The following is an 18,059-nucleotide window of genomic DNA, read 5'->3' as shown; positions in this document are numbered from 1 at the left end:
ATTTTTTGTAGCTGAGAAACCACGCCGAAAATCGAGGCCTCCTTCGAATCCGACAATACCAGCCTCTATCCCAATATCACCGGGTCCAAGCCTTCTTTCCTTAGAAGAAGCACAGGCGCGGAACAAGGTTAATGGCAGTGGAGTAATGCGCCGGAGTTCGGTTGATTTGCTTCAAATTGATTCGAGAACGAACAAGGAGAATTTATCAGAAATCGCGTCGAAGAAGCGCAGCTGGAAAGGTTTGTTTTCTAGAAATAAAAGCATTGGTAATGACCTGGATATGTATGGTGATGAGAAGAAAGCAATGTCTCTTTCATCTTTTAAAAGGAGAGTTAGTTATGATGTTGGAGACAGCTCTGGTCTTGGAACCCCCCGATCGCAAAGCAGTTTCAATTTGCGCGAGTTGGGACCGAGTGAAGGAAACACGCGTCCAACGCAGGGGAAAAAAGGACGAAAGAAGAAAATGGAAATATCATCGCCGCTTGGAATTCGGACTTCGAGTTTTGTAAGCTATGTAGGGGGTATGAGCCAGCTCGAAAGGACGAGTACAGCTCCAGAAATTGATCTAAGGCAGTCGGCAAAGGCTGCCAGGGCTAAAGGGCAAGGAAAATCGAAATCGGCTAGCCATAGTATTAACACTCATACTGGTGAGAGCACAGAGTTGAACTCTGATAAACATACCAGTGACGAGTTTAAACCAACTTTGGAAGTAATTAATGACGTCAGTATTGAGGACGCTAGGCTAAGTCGAATTGAAGACAATGCGGAGAAAAAGCCCAATAAATCGAACACGGTAAAAAAGAATGAATCGGATCGTAAAAATGAATTAGATATTAGCGAGAAGAATCTAGCTGAGCTAGACCTTCTTGTTGTAAGTTGCGCTAACGCGCGAAAGGACATCAGTGCGCACAGTTCACCCGTTGATGAGAAGTCAATACGAAACTCAGTGTGGATTGAAAGATATGACGAGATTGCGAGGATATGCTCAAGTGCTGCGAGTGTGGACGATCAAGATAGCAAGACAAGGTCAGAAAATTCTTTACCTATAGAAAAAGTTCGATGCTTTTCATCAAGCAGCGTCCAATCGACAGACAGCATATCGCCTCGGCGGCGACAGGCATCAGAAATTCGTGACTCAATTTTGATTAGAGGGGGCCGAGAACTACAGCTGCACGGCCGCTTTGCTTATAATGTACCGGGTAATACAGAAAAACGATCTCAATCTGCCGATATTCCTGATGTTACCCCCATCATCAACAAACGTGCCTCTTGTCTCTCAGACGGGGGAGTGCCGGACTGTGCTGCTGTTGACGGTGTTATTGCCATTGACTGGGTTCCTGTTATGCAACGATCGCTGACGTCAGTTTCGGATCAAACGCCGAATATATCGAAGCCCGTTTCAACTGGAAACGACAACGAACGAAGTGAAAAAGGAAATATTGCGAGAAAACAATGGGTGAGCAGGCCTTTTTCGAGCTATGACAACCATCCGCTGCCCCAGATTGACTCGTCTTGTGACATTGTTGACCACCGCAAAACGAAGAATCGACCATCCATTTACGATAATTTGTTAGTATTAGAGTAAAAAATGAAAGAAAACTTCTAATCGAAAGTTTAACTACTGATCATATTCACCAGCTTTTCAAATTACGTCAACGGAGACTCGACCCATGAAGATGTCGCAAAGCCTGAAGTCTTAAATCCGATAATGAGTTGTTATATTCATATTATTAACACATTAATCACATTCATGTTTTCAAATCTGGGCTCTATAAACGTCTTATTGAGATAGACTGGCTACAGGTATTCCTGTATCACTTTTGAATCTTTAAAGCATATTTACCAATCAAATCGCCCGTCTAATAATCATTCATGATTTGGATCAATCGAATCGCCAGCCTTATAATCATTCATGATTTTGACCAATCAAATCGCCAGCCCTAAAGTTAATTGCCGTATGAAGCAATCAAATAACCAGAGCAGTAATGAATTGTGATCTGGACCACTTTTAGTTGCTACCAAGTTTCCGGTATACCTTTGAGAACAGTAAGGCTCTGAAATGCCGACGTGTGGTTATCTTGTATCTGATTTCAGGTATCTGCTGCACAATCTGTTACTGGGCCGTACCCTTTCGTTCTTTCGAGATAGCAGAATTTGCTGAATGAATGAAATTGTGCAGATGTTATCGCTGTTTTTTTCCCAAAAGCATATTTTTCGGATTCTTTGTTACAAATTGCAGTTTTGCCAGAAAAAATCGTCACCATAAAGTCCTTTTGAGCTTTTCAGGCATACGCCTCATTTTACTTGAAAATCGTGACAAAATCTTAAGTGAATGAGTAAGCGTTGCTTCATTAGTTATTTAACACTGCGGCACAAATAACAGGGATGCAATTTTGAATACCAAGGGCCGATTATTATTTTCAACAGATTGTATAACTGTTTATAATTGTTATTATTTTCGGGGTTGCTTAAGAGTTTTTGACACTGTGAAAGGTGAGAGATTGAGTAGGTTTGACAAAAATAATTTCAAGGCAGGACGTCTTGGTACCAACACTTTCGAAATCAATTCCTTTTTCGAGTTGCTTTCTTATAGTTCATTGTTCTAGGTTTTGGAAAACCGTTGAATTCTCAAATTGTACAATCAGAATTGAAAGTTTTATCATCATTGCAAAAGATTGTTAATTTAGATTTCTGTGTTAATTTGAATGTTGATTTTCAATAGTTGTAAAATTATAAGATTTATCAATGTAAAATAAAGATGTTATTAAATTATACAAAGAGTAATCTGAAAGACATTATATTACGTTTTTATGTGAAGCCATCTTTGAAAGATGACCTTGGTTGATATCTTGCTGGAATTATAAAGTACACCGTATACGTCCTGTTTACTTCAATTTCATTGTTTAAGTCCACTACATACAAAATGTCATTGAAATAACTACAAGATACCAATTAAAATAATAGAATTAGGAGTAGTCTACAGACTACTTAAAAAGATAAAAAAATAGTGACGAAACTTCAAGGAGAATTTGTATGCTGGGTTTTCTTGAAGGAGGAGCTCTCTCAATATTTGTTCGGGAGAAGAACCACGCCCGTCTTCCAGACATGCACTAACCCCCGTTTCAGGGTCATTGCACATGCGCATTATCACTAGAAGCCCTGGCGGGAAGTTGTGTGGTCCCAGGCATAACAGCTTGCGAAAATTGTTATTAATGCGCATGTGCTATGACCCTGCAACACTGATTGGTTTAAGACGGTATTGTTTCAAAACAAAGTGCTGAAGGTTTCGTCTCCCGAACAAATAAGGAAACTAATCAAAGAGGGAGCTGCCCCTTTGTTAATGCCAAAACTTCAGACGTAGTTTGATAATAAAGATCATTTTAAATAGAAATGACATCAAATACATAATAGAAGCATGCATTCTAGTATTTGAAACTTTGAAGCACTTTAACGTCTATAGGTGTAAGTAAAATGCCTTCGAATTTAGCGACACTCAAGGAACGATAGTGTCGGATTTCTTAAACATTTACATTGACCACAAAAAATTCGTCTTGAAAAATTTTCGTTCACTAAATTTTAATAAGACGAACATTTGTCACGGCCAATCTTTTCCTCCTAAAAATTGAGATTTCGACTAGTGAAGCTATTATATGGAGTCAGAAGATACATTTGTGTGCCGTTACGATCTATTTAATGCAAATAGCATCATTTCACCCCCATCACGAAAGTCTCCTCTTTAAAGAGATTTCTACAAGTATCAATATTTTAGCAAAAGAAAAGAAATCTAAGCAAGTAATAGGTGTTTTGGGCTACTCTTGGATTACCTGGGAATACGATTGGAACAATAAAAAGCCACTTAATTATAAATGATATTTGTGTAAACCGTTTTCTAGGAAAATATCAATGCATCGTTGTCTCTATTATGTAAACACGAAGGCTTTAAACTCTGCGTGACGTTGTCAAATGTTGAGAAATTTATTTCATAAGTTGTTTCGAAGTTAATTGATGATGTCAGATTTAGAGAAAGTAATTTCAGAGGAATTTATTTTTCGATTCTAAAAAAGGTTTCCTTTTTACGGCTTGTCCGCTTTATATCGGTCCGCTTTATGTCTGTCCGCTTTATGTCTGTCCGCTTTATGTGTGTTCGCTTTATGGGGAGTTCTATACCAGTCTTTAAGGAGACTAACTTAGTTAAAAAATAAATATTCGAACGTGGAAAATTTTACTTTAATAACAAACAAAACTCTGGCTGCTTTTGAAAATATACAAAACATGACTCACAAATTCACTGTTTTACGCATCGACTCTAGAGAATTAAAGTCAAGGTCTGACCTAGCTTTCTGTTCACGCTTAATTTTACATAGACGATGTTTTTACAAATTATTTTGCTCATGATTGTTGGACTAAAACCCGATTTTTGTTCGTGATTGCGTTCTAAATGCGACACACAACTTTGACAAACGAGTATATGGTGTGACTTGCATAGTGAATTTCGACTTCACCAATTCACATGACTGAGGCAACATTGCGAATACACGCTAGATGAACTGAAAGCTTTCATCCGGTATTCGCCATTATCAGCAACCTTAGAAACACACACAGAGCATACCGAAGTGCTTTCCCCCTTCGTTATGACACTGTTACGAAGACTACTTTATTGGCATTGAGTTCAGTGGGTAATAAACAAAGTAGGAGTGATGTAAGTTGAGTAGAGTAAAAGCGATGTTTACAAAACTGGCCTATTGCGGCAAGCAAATCTATATAGAACGTGTCAAAGTTAGCCTTTCAATGCCCTTAAGAAGTGATGGGCTTTGACGTTATAATTTGAAGTTCACAGATGGTCGTTTAGATTTCAATTTACTTGTTTTTCGCTCTGAGCCCGTTTGTTTAGATCTTTTTTTATCTCTATTTGTATTTCTGCAAAGATGTTGGTTGACAGATCCATCATCCTACCTGGCTATTGTCTTTATTAGTATTGTGTTTCCTTGCAATTTGTTTTGAGCATTTATGAAGTAATTAGCAATTCAATTTTGAATCCTCCATATTCATTTTACGTTAGAAACAATGAAATTAGGCCAAGGTGTTCTCCCTTGCTAATCTGAAAGAAAGTCACCTGCATGGGATCACAACTGTCCTAAAGCAATGTGTAAACAGCTCTTATGAATGACGGAATTTACTTGGTCGCCTATGAAGGCAAACGCTTGTTAATTTGCAAACATTTCATAGCTTCTTGTTCTCGAGGAAGCAAACCTATTCACTCGAGATGAATTTGTTTAAGACAGTGAATAATTGATGAAATTAGCGGAATGCTTTAAACTGCCAACCTGTTCTGGTCTTGCTGTTTATAACATAAACATTTTATGGTATGCAGTTGTAAGCATTTAGGAACACTGGCCAATGCAATGTAAATGCCACAAGAAGACCTTTATGTGCGCTGTATATTGTCCTGTCTTGCTGATTTGTTCAGATCTACATAGGTGCAAACCACTCTTGCATTTCAAGGTCCTTTGCGGTGATATATCACATATCAACCGAGCTGGCAGTACTTGGAGACCTTGGTTTATCTAGCAACAAAACTCAACAATCAAAAGTTTCAGATGGGTGCTATGGATTTTTTTATCGCAGGGTATGACGTTGTTGATATAGCTCATCTACACTGCATTGCCTTATATTCTGATAACTGCGGCGTGCATTTTGTTATCAACATTTTTGATGCATAAATTTTTTACCGATCTACGAATTTTTTTCAACCCCTTTCATACGCAAATATCATATCAATTATGTATCAGGGGGTCAACAAGTAAGATTGTCAAGATTATCAATGTTTCATAATTTAATATGTTTTGACTTTGGAGTCCACTCTAATGTACGTCATCTTTCCAACTTGCATAACATGACATAGCCTGTCCAGAGGCCGCTGTTCAAATCTGCTAAAATCTCTGAAATTGAGCGAGTAGCAAATTGTCAATATGATGTGAGTCAGTTATAGCGAAGTAAAACTTGAGCTTTAACTTTTGAGGCAGATATGGTATATTCTTGTAAAGAGGTTTCTGTATTCAAGAGATGAAGCTTCACGATGGCGAAGCCCGGTGTAATAGAAGCAATTTAGGCCGCGAACGGCAAGTTTCGTGAATCAGCTTAAATAATAATGGAAACTTTTCTTTTCCAATTCAACAAAAACAACAATGACAAATCTCGCCATTTGCAATTGGTTAGCCTGGATTTACGAACACAAAACTATCACCAAGACAAATTTGAATTAATTAAAAAACGAAAAATTTGCAAAAGTGTTAGAATCGAAGAAGTTCAGGATTATTCCAATATTATTTCAGTAATATCTATTAGGCCCCTCATATTGTAAAACTGCCTCGTTTTAGGTTGGCAGCTATAAAGTGAAAAGGCTGATTGATACTCATATTTAACCCAAGGGAAGTTTGTAATCGCATATTTTTAGAATTGGGGTGTTCTGGTTACTTTTTTGGGTCAAAAATTTGATCAAGAGCTATTTTGGGTCAGTCATTTGCTTAAATTAATTTTTTGGGCTGATGAAATTAAGAATTTTTTTGCTCTCAAATTCAGGAAATTTATTTTAAAATAAAGAAAAATTGCAAATTTTCTTGTGCATGGCGAGTAAAAATACATTTTGAATCAATTTTTATGCTACAAATTATTTTTTTGGGTTGATGGTTTGTACTACAGCCTGATCACCCCTGTCTAAAATATATTTGAGTAACCCCCTGGGTCATTCAATTACACATAATGAGACAGACAATCAGTGTATCAGATGATAATCAAATTCGATTTTCTTAAATGTTAAAACTGTCATTTAAAGCTGTTATCAAGTTCGAGTAAACGTGTTTATCGGCAAACATTTCTTCTGAAAAACAAAAATTTCATAACAAGATAGAATAAAGAGTTACCGGCCAAGAACTTCGTCGGTGCTCATAATATCTGTGGGAAGACAGCATGTTTTGTACTCTATATATGAAATAGAATTCTTTCTGGTGCTATATGTTCGGTAAATTTGCAACAGGCTGAAAACTTTGCGGCATGTCAGCCAAAAGTCAGGTGACAAGCGTGAGTTGTCTTATTTTTATGATATAAGATGCGTCTAAATGGTATAAAAGAAATGGGGTAAAAGCTTATGGTAATAGTACGAGTCATGCTTTTCACTCGTATTTCAAAGAATGTCATTTCTTAAATAGCAACATCCTATTGATGCATCATAATTAATGAAATATTGCATCCTCAATGAAAATGTAAACAGAACTGGCCCGAGTTGGAGCCTTGAGGAATACTGTGTTCAATCCATTGTGAAGCTAATCGAATAAATGGTTGATATAAAAGTATAATCTTGAAAATCTGCTGCTTTACCACATCCATCTCAAAACAGTCAGAAAGCAACCAGGTAGAATAATCTAAGTTGTCATATTTCTTTGAACTTGTGTTTTTATTCAAACTACGATCACACTGGAAGCTTAAAGTTATTGGATTATGCGTGGTCTAGTAGAATGTAACACAGCAAGTGAAAAGCTGCAAATTCTAATCCCGAACTTAAAGTTTTATTAATATTGAAAAAGAAGTAGTCCAACGCTGCTCTGCAAAGACCGCAACTTTGTGGATGGATGATATTTAACTAATGATGAAAGGTCTCTAACTAACCACAAGGTTGAGAAATTAAAGATAATTATTAGAAATTTATTCAACCAAGTTCTTAGAATTAGGAATGATGAGAAAGATACTTTTCCGGTATTTCTTGCATATTTTTGCTGTACTATTGAGTTGTGATTTCTGAAGCTATTTCCACTTCGCCTTAATGACGATTTTTTATTGATTTTTATCTCTCTTGCAGATATCATTAAGGCCTTTGAGTGATGTTTAGCAAGTTCACCATCGAACAATGTTTCGATCAAAGTTTAGCCGTAAAAACAGTTATAATATTGAGAAAAAGGCATCTAGCAAAGAGGTTAATGACAAGTTCAGGGAAAAGACTAAGCTGCTTTTGCCGTCTTCATGGAGTGGTGTTGTTACTGTTGACGATCGGTTCAATCAACAAGACAAGGGTAAGAATTTCTCAATGGGCCTATGGAACTTAGACCCTCAGTCACAATTTCGTGGCGTAATCTTCAGAAATACAAAGCCAATCGAAGGCATCCGTCCATATCAACCGAATATAGCTAACAAGGACGCGCTACGTAGCTTGAAAAGCCTCGACAATCGACTGCAAAGGGAAATACAAAATATCCACTTATCAGACAGCATAGATGAGGACAATGATGATCTGGATTCAAGCGGAGAAATTCTATACTCGTCTCGTTCTGCATGCCATCAGTTTCACGATTTTGGTAGTGACGAGCATTGGTCGGCGAAGAGTCATCGCAGCGGTACCATTCGCGAATTTGACGTTACAATGATTTCACCAAGGGTGGTTGACATCAATACTGGAATCCACGATACTTCAAAAAGTGATGCTATGTTATCAAGAAAAGCATCTATTACGACACTTTCATCTCTTAAACTGAACTGGAACAGCCTTGATTCGTCAAAGGTGGGGGACATGGCGCTCCTTAAGCCCGGATCACACCAAAGAACCCCAAGCATAGGTACTGAGTTTTCTGATGCTTATTCTCTCGTTTCGAGCACTGGCTCTCTTATGTTTATGTCTAGGCAAAGCCGAATTGAGGCCTACGATGCCATCAAGTCACCGAGATATGCCGACGAACAGTTGGCCGACGTCTCAAAACTCGTCCGGCAAGTCAGCGACAAAGAAGGCAGGGAAAGGAACAACAATTTCCATTTTATCTTTAATAAGCTGCGTGACATCGTTAATGCGATAATTGAAACTATTCCTGCCAACATACTCCCATTTAGAATCAAGAAAACTGAAGCTAACGGAAACTACGAGACTATCGGTGACCATTCGTTTGAATTTTACATGGTTCCCGAAATTTCAGGAACAGACATTGACGTTCAATTTCAACCGACAAGTTGTAATTTGGCCGACATATTTCTTACTGGAGATAATCAAAGTCTTGAAATTTTTGCTATCACTGATCCTATAACGGGCAAAAGGAAGCTGTCCCCTTGTAAACTTATGATTGTTTTTACCCACATTGTGAATGCCACGGTCAAGACCAACGCAATTGACGGTATGACCCTGCCACATAATTCGCGCGTTCTTTTTGAAAACATTTCCGAGAAAGAGATTAGAATTTCAGTTAAATTCCCGGAAAGTGATATTCGTTACGAGGTAAGTATGGTTTTAGCCATTGACATCGATGCATTTCCAATTGACGCAGTGTTTAAGAAAGGGCGCGAATGGCCAAATGCTATTGTCAAACAACAAGTTGCGAGAAAGGGCGTTCATTTAACTTCAAAAACTATTGGAAAGGAACTGCACTCGTGGCATGTAACATTCTTAAAATCACGCAGGACTCTGCTGCAGTTGACCGACGAAACAGGAAACAAAATACGTCTTTTGCTCGTATTACAGTGCTTGAGAGAAACTGAACTGTCGAGCCCAGACGCAATTCTTCCTTGCCATTTTGCCACCATTTTGTTCTGGGCAAATGTGAAATACCGTGCACCAATCGAGTGGACGACAGTGAAGCTTGGTAAGCGCTTGATTGACCTCGTTGTGGCTCTCAGGAGATGCTTATGGAAACGAGAATGCTTTGACTTTTTTGTTCCTAATGTGAATATGTTCGAAAATCTGAAGATAGAGGATTGTCACGAGCTATCATTAAAAATCGATATGTTGATAAGGGACCCAGTGGGGTACCTAGAGTCGCGTTTAATGTAGCTACGACCAATCTTAACCTTTATAATAACAATGCTGGTTGTTCGCATCAGAGTAGAAATTTTAAACTCACACATCATACTTCATGTAAGCACCCACTTTTGTCACAGAATGGTACAAGATTTGAGCCAACGCAAAGTTTGGTAGTTTTGATTGATGAGTGACCTTGTTTGTTCTTAATTTGCCCCGTAGACATTAATTTCAAAGGTTTGGGAGAGAAAGTTAGGTATGATAGCTTGAAAGCTCGATGAGAGAAGCTTCAGTGATGTCATTCGGTCAAATGGCTTTCCATTGAATGGAAAAAGCCAAGCCTAAAAGAAAAAGCCAAGAATGAACTAATTATTAACTAATTAACTTATGTCCAATAATTAGTTGGGATATCTCGATTGTCGGGCGTTCCACGTCTCCATCGGGTGGTTCGTTGTGTGTTTATCAAATCTTTTGGGCTAATCCAGCGTTTCTCCAAGTATCTTTGTACTCATACATTCTTTAACAATGTTGTTTCTGAATGACCTAGCTTTGTACTTGTGCATTGACTTCAGGAAGCAACAAGCAAAAGTAAGCTAGGACAAGACCATTAACGATTTTAAGGAAAGAACCAAACTCTTGTGCCATCTTCTGCATCAAATTTCAAATCGTCTAGTACCATTATGTAAAAATATTGCTTACGCATCTTCTATTTAGTTTTTTCAACTGCTTTAGCTTTATTGTTTGTAGTGTTGTGATTATTCATTTAATAACATGTTTTGCGAATGATAACTTTGTGTTAAAGTTAAATCTTTTTTAAAACTATACCTTGAAAATATCCCTCACACTTCTATGCGAAGAATACGTATTCGTTAGCTACTCGCTAGTGAAAGTTTTTCGACCAATTTCTCGCTTCCTATGATCGAACAACATAGTTCAATTAGTAATAAGCCTGGTAAATCATTCAAGTACCGATTTGCAAAAAAAAATTCCATCTAAATTCCTGCGTTAGTTGTGAACTAGAGTACATTTGGTGTCTCCTCCGATTCATGATTTGCAAATCTCTCGCTTGGTGGGATATTTTTATAACCTTCTTCCGCTAAAAGGGGCAGGCTTTTTATGCCCCTGGAATTCCCAATTAACCGAAGTGTACTGTATTATTTTTCATCCAAAAGTATTGTTTTTAAAGTTTGAGGTTTCAACACCCTAAACCGCCCTTAATAATTCCAAACATGCATTTTTTTCTCTTTTCGTCAACAGAGCGCCAAACTATCTTTGTAGATATAAAAAACAAAATGTGCTGATGGCTATTTTAGTAATAGAGTTAACAGTCAGTTTCTACGATCGCTGACTTTTAATGCAGATTTGTCTCATAATTCATGAGTTAGCTTTCACCAGTCAAAGCATCTTTTATCTAAAAATATGGTAAAATTCGATTCTCACTAATACAAGCTTCAAAAGGTGCATGTATCAGATCAAAGTATTTTCAGTATTTTCAGAGAAGTATTAGTGCTTGCCTATTTAGAAGGTAATCAGTTTACTGTTGGAGTAGATGACTCTATCAATGAAAAACTGTTTTCATTGGACTCTCAAAAAGCAAGAATCAAAATTTTTTTGATCATAATTTTTGAAATTTTCATCGCTGAGGCATTGCTTGTTGAGAGTTTCCGAAAAACTGTACAAGCCAGTTTCATGATACTAGGCTACTTCAACAGCAATAAACAGTCTCTATTTTATCATCTCTACAGAAGCCTGCTAGGTGTATTTGCCAATATAACATGAATGCAAATTTCATTTTCCTTGTTTTTGAGTGTTCAGTGAAAACAATACTGACTACTATAAACACAAGAAGATAACATTTATTTATTTTATTTGCAATGAAGTGGCACCTGAGTTAAAGACCAAAAACTTTTCAATGCACAGTGCTACCATTTTGAACATGAGTTCAGGCTACAAAGAGGAACCTACCAAACAGATCTAACGATATCATCGCATTGCAAGTAGGCATTGATATGGAAAAAGCTGAATACTTTGCAAAATGTCTTCTTTGGTTAATTTCAGTGGGAATTTTACTGTAAAACTCAACTTACATGTCAAAAATAAGTCTAATCATAGATATGATTTCTCTACATTTTTAAAGTAGAAAGAACTTTAAGAAAGAATGGTAGCAAATGTTTCCGTTCTTTCTTTTTAGACTGTTTTGAACGCCAGAATTTGCACGATGTTCAGTTTCTTGGGGAGTACGGAATACCTACTTTTTTATTTTGTTTTCTATGGACATGGACGTGGCGGATGTAAGACGTTTAGAGGATTTCGTAGGGATCATACCCAAATATTTTTGCTTCATTCAAGTTGTGATTTTATTCCGAGTACAACCAGTTCAAAGATTTGTCGTTGCAAACATTTGAATTTTGTTTTAACGTTTGATATCATTATTTTCTTTTATCCCATGAAACTTCGCAGACAAATAAATCGTTAGAAAGAACTGTCAGTGAACGCCAATGCTTTCTCTATTCTTTTGAGAAAAGCTAGCTTGTTCTGAGAAAAGATGGTTGGGGATTTCTATAAATTATAATGCTAACGGGGATAATACTTCTTTTCGAGCGGGAGTTCATTTCCCTGGAGAGCTTATACTTGGATTCTTGGAGAGCGTTGTGAAGATATGGCCTAGATAAAATTTGTCTGCTCTACAAGTGTTTGGGCTGTTACAATCAGTAAAGAGAAAATGTCGCAAATTAGTATGGCCAGAAGCTGCATACGAAAATTTTTGCAAGTAAGATATGTTATCGTTGTACATTAATCATTTAAATTATTGGCTTGTTATTAACGACATGAAAATGTGCGAAGAGCTTCGTAGCGAAGGCAAAATGAGTTTCGGGCACGGCAGTTCGCCTGAAGATGGTAATGGTATTTTTCTCTTTTGCCTTTAAAAGAAGAAACTTTATTGTTTTGGCAATGTTCAATGAATTATTTTTGCTACTCCCTTTTGTATCCCAATCATTATTTTGGGCAAAATTCACAGCATGCAGTACTGCTATTTGGAATCCATGCATGTTGCATGTTGAAAGATCCATGGCCACCGAGAGCCACGCTGGGCCCCTCTTTGCTCTCTGGCCCAAGGGCAATTGCCTCCCTTCCTCACCTCTCAATGAGCCTGGAAAGATCTCTATGGTTTCGGAATTTCATTCTAAAATCCCTTACTCATAATGAAACTTACTCTACTCATTATGAAAATTGTTTTTTTACTGGTCTGTCATAAAACGCTCGACGCTACGTAGGTAAAGCTGTACACGTTTTTTGTGTATGGAACAGGAGGGTACTTAGGCCCCGTTTACACTACAGAAAAAAGAACGGAACTCCTTGGTTTCATGCCTGAAAAAGCGACGATAGGCCTTGCGTTTACACTAGGCAGGCATCTTGGTTCCGTGCTAGTTTGGATACGGGTCCGTTTTTCTTTGGTTTTTGCTTAAATGCGAATCTCTCTGGTTCCGTTTCCAAATCATGCTTGTTTTCTCTAGTGCAACGGTCAGGAACGGAACTTTTGGTTACGGTTGAAAACGATTGAAAACGGGCCTTAATCTAGGGTTGGGGCGAGGCGTTCTGAAAAAGTTAGTCGTCTTTGCCGCGCCACTGCGCATGCCTCACCTAAAATTCCGTTCTCTTCACTTAAATGTAAATGGGGTCAAATTTGGCTCCGTTCCTTTCTGCTCCAGTGTAAACGCGATGAAAAAAGTGGTATCGTGCCCAAACAAGAACGGAACCAAGGGTCTGTAGTGTTCTTCTGTCTGTAGTGTTAACGGGGTCTTAGTGGCAATTACGAGTATTAGGCCTAATACGATCATAAGGCAACGAACGACTCATGAAATTTGGATCATATCATATCAATGATCATATCAATGAACAAAGCTTCATTTATATAAAGGTCCCTAATAAAAAGAGTCAACGAAAGCGATGAAAATGAATAACAAATGAAATGATTAAAGCGAGGAATTTCGTGCAGTATTTAGGAACTTTTTAGAGAACTTTTCGCAGTAGGTAAAAAACGAAGACTGAGCAACTTCTTTGTTAAATGCATATCGTTTATCAGTTTATTATACAAAAATTATTACATCGATTGACGCAAAACATGCTCTCAAGTCAATCTTGATATTTAGATGAGAGAAAAAGCACTTCGAGCTAACTGTGAAGCTAAGTCGTGTTTTAAAATGAGTGCTTGATGAAATGGAGAATTTTAATTCAGTATTTAGCACCTGCGTATCTAGGAGAACAACACTGCGAAATGTATTCTTTAACCCTTGCATTTTTTGCATCAGCAAAAGGATCAGTTACAGTGGATTGCTTCCTTTTTTAAAGAGGGGTCGAAAATTTCTCGAAAAGCTGTACTTTTCAGTCAAAGCTACAATTCATTCATTTGACAAACATCAATAGACATGTCACGCTTGGCAATCGTAGCCTTTTTGACTGTCAAAGTAAACAAGCATTATCATTATAGAAATATTTACCCGGCGGGCACAGTCAGTTGCTGCAATGTATATCGTGTGTGTTCATGAAAGTAGAAACTGGACCCCTATCTCTGATTCTGGGTTATGTAAAATGTACCCTATTCTGTGACTTTGCCAAAATTGTGAAACTCTTTTCACTGAGATTATTCAAGCTTGAGGCAGGAATTTTTTATACCAATTCATGTTAGAACCATCCCTTTTCTTAAACTTATGTCTAGGCAAGTTAAAAAGCAGAGTTCACTAAAATTTATTTTAACAACAATCCCTTATGGTTCTTAGTATATATTAACAAAATCAGACATCTCAGCTGTAAAACTATAACTGCAACATATTGCTTACTTCACAACATTGTGTTAGATGCTTTTATTAAGACATGAAAAAGTTGTGTCCCTGCAATGAGTACATGCTAGCAGTAAAGGGTTTTTAAACAAAGACTTAAATTTCTTATCTAGGATTAGAACAACATACAAGACTAGATGCTCAATTTGTTGTACTTTAATATAATTCCTGCCCTTTTGTGTTCTCTCTGACTGATTAAAAAAGCAATTCTATTTTCAAGATTCTATGTCCCAGAATTCTAGTTTACAGACCACCCTTTCTCAGAGTTTTTCGGAACTCACATGTAATACGTTTGATAAACTGACTGAGCCTGCCGGGAATATTTAGGACTAGGTGGCCAGGGCTTGCCTGGCTATCCGGGCTGACACTTTTGAACGCTTACGTGAGGAGCACCAGCCCGACCTGAAGATTGGTGGTAGAAATTTCGGCAGGTAAATTGATCTTGAACATGGTGCAGAGCTCACGAAGAAACGGTTTTCAGCTATGGGGGATTTGATTCAACAGTTTGGGTTTTTTACATCCTTGTTACCTCAGTTCATACGATATCACTGCTTTGTACTGTTTGTAACTTTCAATTTCAGTCCGCTTTGCCAAGCTAGCCTAACAGGCAGAAGACGACATCCCGACTAACCGGGCTAGCCTGTTCTCCATGAAATCCAAATGCTAAACACAGAACATGCTATTGTTACTGGGATTGCACCAAAATAGTTTCTTGTCGGTTACAAGGCCAGCCCGCTCCATGTTATCAGTTCCTAAGCTCCAGATGTGTGTTTTTCTCATTCCTATCTTTCTGGCTTTTCTGCATTTAATGCTGATTATGGTATCCTCTTTATTTTAAAGAAAGTTTCAAACGTTGGTCCCTATAAGGAAGTTAAGTTTCTTGATTTCCCATCGACTTCTGGAGATTGATCTCTCCGATTCTTTTGAATATTTATGTTTTTGGAGAGCTTTCTTATGAATTTGTGAACTTAAACAAAAAAAAATTGTCATTGATTGTGAGGAATGTAATGCTATTCGGGGTTCAAGTTGTATCCTAACAAAAACTACTGGTTTTTTCTTTTTCGTCACATCAATTCAACATTCATAATGGAAACCTCGTGCTCTTTATCGTCCACCTTGTATCATTATCATTCGTAGATCAAATTAAAATTTAAGACAGCAAATCATATTACAACAGCTAGGTCACCCTGCCTTCTAGAAATGGCACCTGCAAAATTTAAACTATTGAGAAGCACTACACGTGTTTGCAAATTGATTTTTATCGCTAAAAATCAGCGCGATTTAATGCCAATTGGCCTAGCTAATATTTTATACCCTTTCTATTCTTTTCGAAAACATTTTCCTTGTTTAGGCAAACTTGGGATCTTATACGCTAGCTTACCAGTGAAAACTTGAATTACATCAAATTAGCTTACCAGTGAACAGCCAACCCGATAACATCGAAAACTATCCGATAATATAAGAATTGTTTACAAAATTTTGATTTTGAATAGGACAGTAAGGAATGGAAGAAACCAGGAGTAAAAAATCAGTGCATGATTTTGAATAGTTTTTTAGAATTGTGTAGAGAAGAGGATCTTTCAAGTTTGCTTCTCGCTTCTTCTGCGTTCCCTAAGCAGATACAAGGAGTACTCACTGACTATTGTGGGGTCGGGAATTTCTAAATGGCTTTACATAATGCAGGCAGCGAGTGGCCTAACTACACCTGGGATGTTTTTTCAGTTTGCTTTAGACATTAAAAAAAACATTGACCAAAACATAAACAGTCTTGTTTAATGACAATTCCAGAAGTTAACTTGAATATTTTGTGTATTATACATACGTCTAAAGACGACAAACTGCACCAAACTGAAATGTAATCACTCGTCCATTCTCTCATTTTGCATCTTCTTCTTTTCTTTCCTTCTTCTTTTCTCTGATCTTTTCCAAGAAACAATTCACTCTTGCAAAAACATTTGAGATTTCCAGCAAGTCAAGAGAATTTATATTGATTTTCTGATAAAACAAGAAGATTTCTGCCAAAGGTTGTACAAGATTCCTATACAGTGATCTGAGTGATAGCAAACTTTCTAGCGCGGAGACATTTGCAGTCTTCGTGGAGTAAAGATATCTCTTACCAACAACAAGTTTTAAACTCACACTTTGTGAGATATGCTCTGCTGTTTGAGCGAAATCTTATAAAAAGTTAAACATACCGATATAATGATAAAGCCAAGATTTATAATTAGCTATAATGACCCTTAGGAGAACAGTACATGAAATGATTCTTTCTACATATTTGCAGCTAGTTTGGAGGTACTTGCAATATTAAGGCTTGCTGATATAATGATAAAGCCAAGATTCATTCAACTTGCTTTCCATGAAGTCAAATTGGGATATCATGCAGGCTCAGAGCCCTTTGTACGTAGAATAACATAAATTATATTTTTGCTAGGGATCCCTAAAGATTGAGGGCCCTTACTTTTGAACTAAAAGTAACATTAGATTGTTACCCCACAGCACGCAGCCCCCTGCTTTATGCTTGTTGCTCAAAACGTAAAAAAAGAAGTGTTTACGATGATGAAGTTGATGAAACATAACCTGCATGTGTTTTACGATTTGCCTGGCTTATTAAAGAAAGACATCAGCTAGATTCTAGCATATATTTGCAATTAGAAATTGTTGGTTATCCCTATTCTTTTTATGTAGGGAAGGGTAATGTGGTCTCGAAATAGGATCAACTCCTAACAGTCACATAGTCTCATCAGGGTGCCAACCAGCTCTTGTATGTGCCCAGAAATCTTTTCTTGTATGTACGACAAGAAAATAAGGCCGTCGATTGCCAAGGACAGGAAATTAGTACCAGAGAGCTGGTAGACATGCAGAGTTAGCCGGTGCAAACTTTGGCGTGTAGTTAAACAGAGTTAGCCGGTGCAAACGTTGGCAGAGTTAGCCGGTGCAAACTTTGGCGTTTTGCAATGGATAGAGTATTTTTTTTTATTTTTGCTAGTATAGACTAGGTATAGATCCATGAAGATGTTACATTGGCTATATGGTAGACCGATGATAGATTATAGCTCAATATTACAGCAAGCAATTTACAAAGTGTTTCTGTTCCAAGACTCAATGTCTTGAAGACCGTGATACTTTGAAAAGTGCTTTGTACACAAAACCATAACCTTTGTCTTGGTATAGCGATATAACCATTTCGCCACCATGTTGAAAACAGGGAAACCGAGTCCCTCTAGGGTGTTGATTGCAGTCGACGCTCTTCCAAAAAAATGTGGGAAAATTGGAGACAAGGCACACTTTTGCCCAAGGGCCTGTTTGCTTGGATTAAATGCCAACAAGAAATATTGAAATTATTAATTCTTAATTTGCCAACAGAGCAAATACCACCGTATGATTCATTATTGATATGAATGTCTCCGAATAACCTATAACATTTCTTCCAATGAACAGATATTTTCCTG

General features: G+C 37.4%; 2 protein-coding genes across 7 annotated transcripts in view; both read left to right on the top strand.

The window, feature by feature from the left end:
• LOC148957166 (GTPase-activating protein CdGAPr-like) overlaps nt 1-2,811 on the top strand; it is a 46,260-nt gene extending 43,449 nt beyond the window's left edge. For all 6 annotated transcript variants that reach the window (XM_089115818.1, XM_089115820.1, XM_089115817.1 and 3 more), the window contains one exon: nt 12-2,811. In XM_089115818.1, the coding sequence (XP_088971944.1) occupies nt 12-1,585 (1,574 nt within the window). In that variant the 3' untranslated portion in view covers nt 1,586-2,811. The remainder of the gene's footprint in view (nt 1-11) is intronic.
• A 140-nt stretch (nt 2,812-2,951) lies between these two features.
• On the top strand, nt 2,952-16,120 carry LOC148957165 (uncharacterized). Its single transcript, XM_089115824.1, has 2 exons — nt 2,952-5,626; nt 7,853-16,120. Exon 2 carries the CDS (start codon nt 7,901-7,903, stop codon nt 9,800-9,802), a length of 1,902 nt encoding a protein of 633 aa, XP_088971950.1. The 5' UTR covers nt 2,952-5,626; nt 7,853-7,900; the 3' UTR covers nt 9,803-16,120.
• The last annotated feature ends 1,939 nt before the right edge of the window (nt 16,121-18,059 follow it).

Source organism: Rhopilema esculentum, unplaced genomic scaffold (genome assembly GCF_057945365.1).
Source record: "Rhopilema esculentum isolate cy_ngs unplaced genomic scaffold, ASM5794536v1 HiC_scaffold_37, whole genome shotgun sequence".
Classification (NCBI taxonomy): Eukaryota; Metazoa; Cnidaria; class Scyphozoa; order Rhizostomeae; family Rhizostomatidae; genus Rhopilema; species Rhopilema esculentum.
Note: the sequence above shows the minus strand (reverse complement) of the source record. Positions and strands in the feature narration are given on the sequence as shown.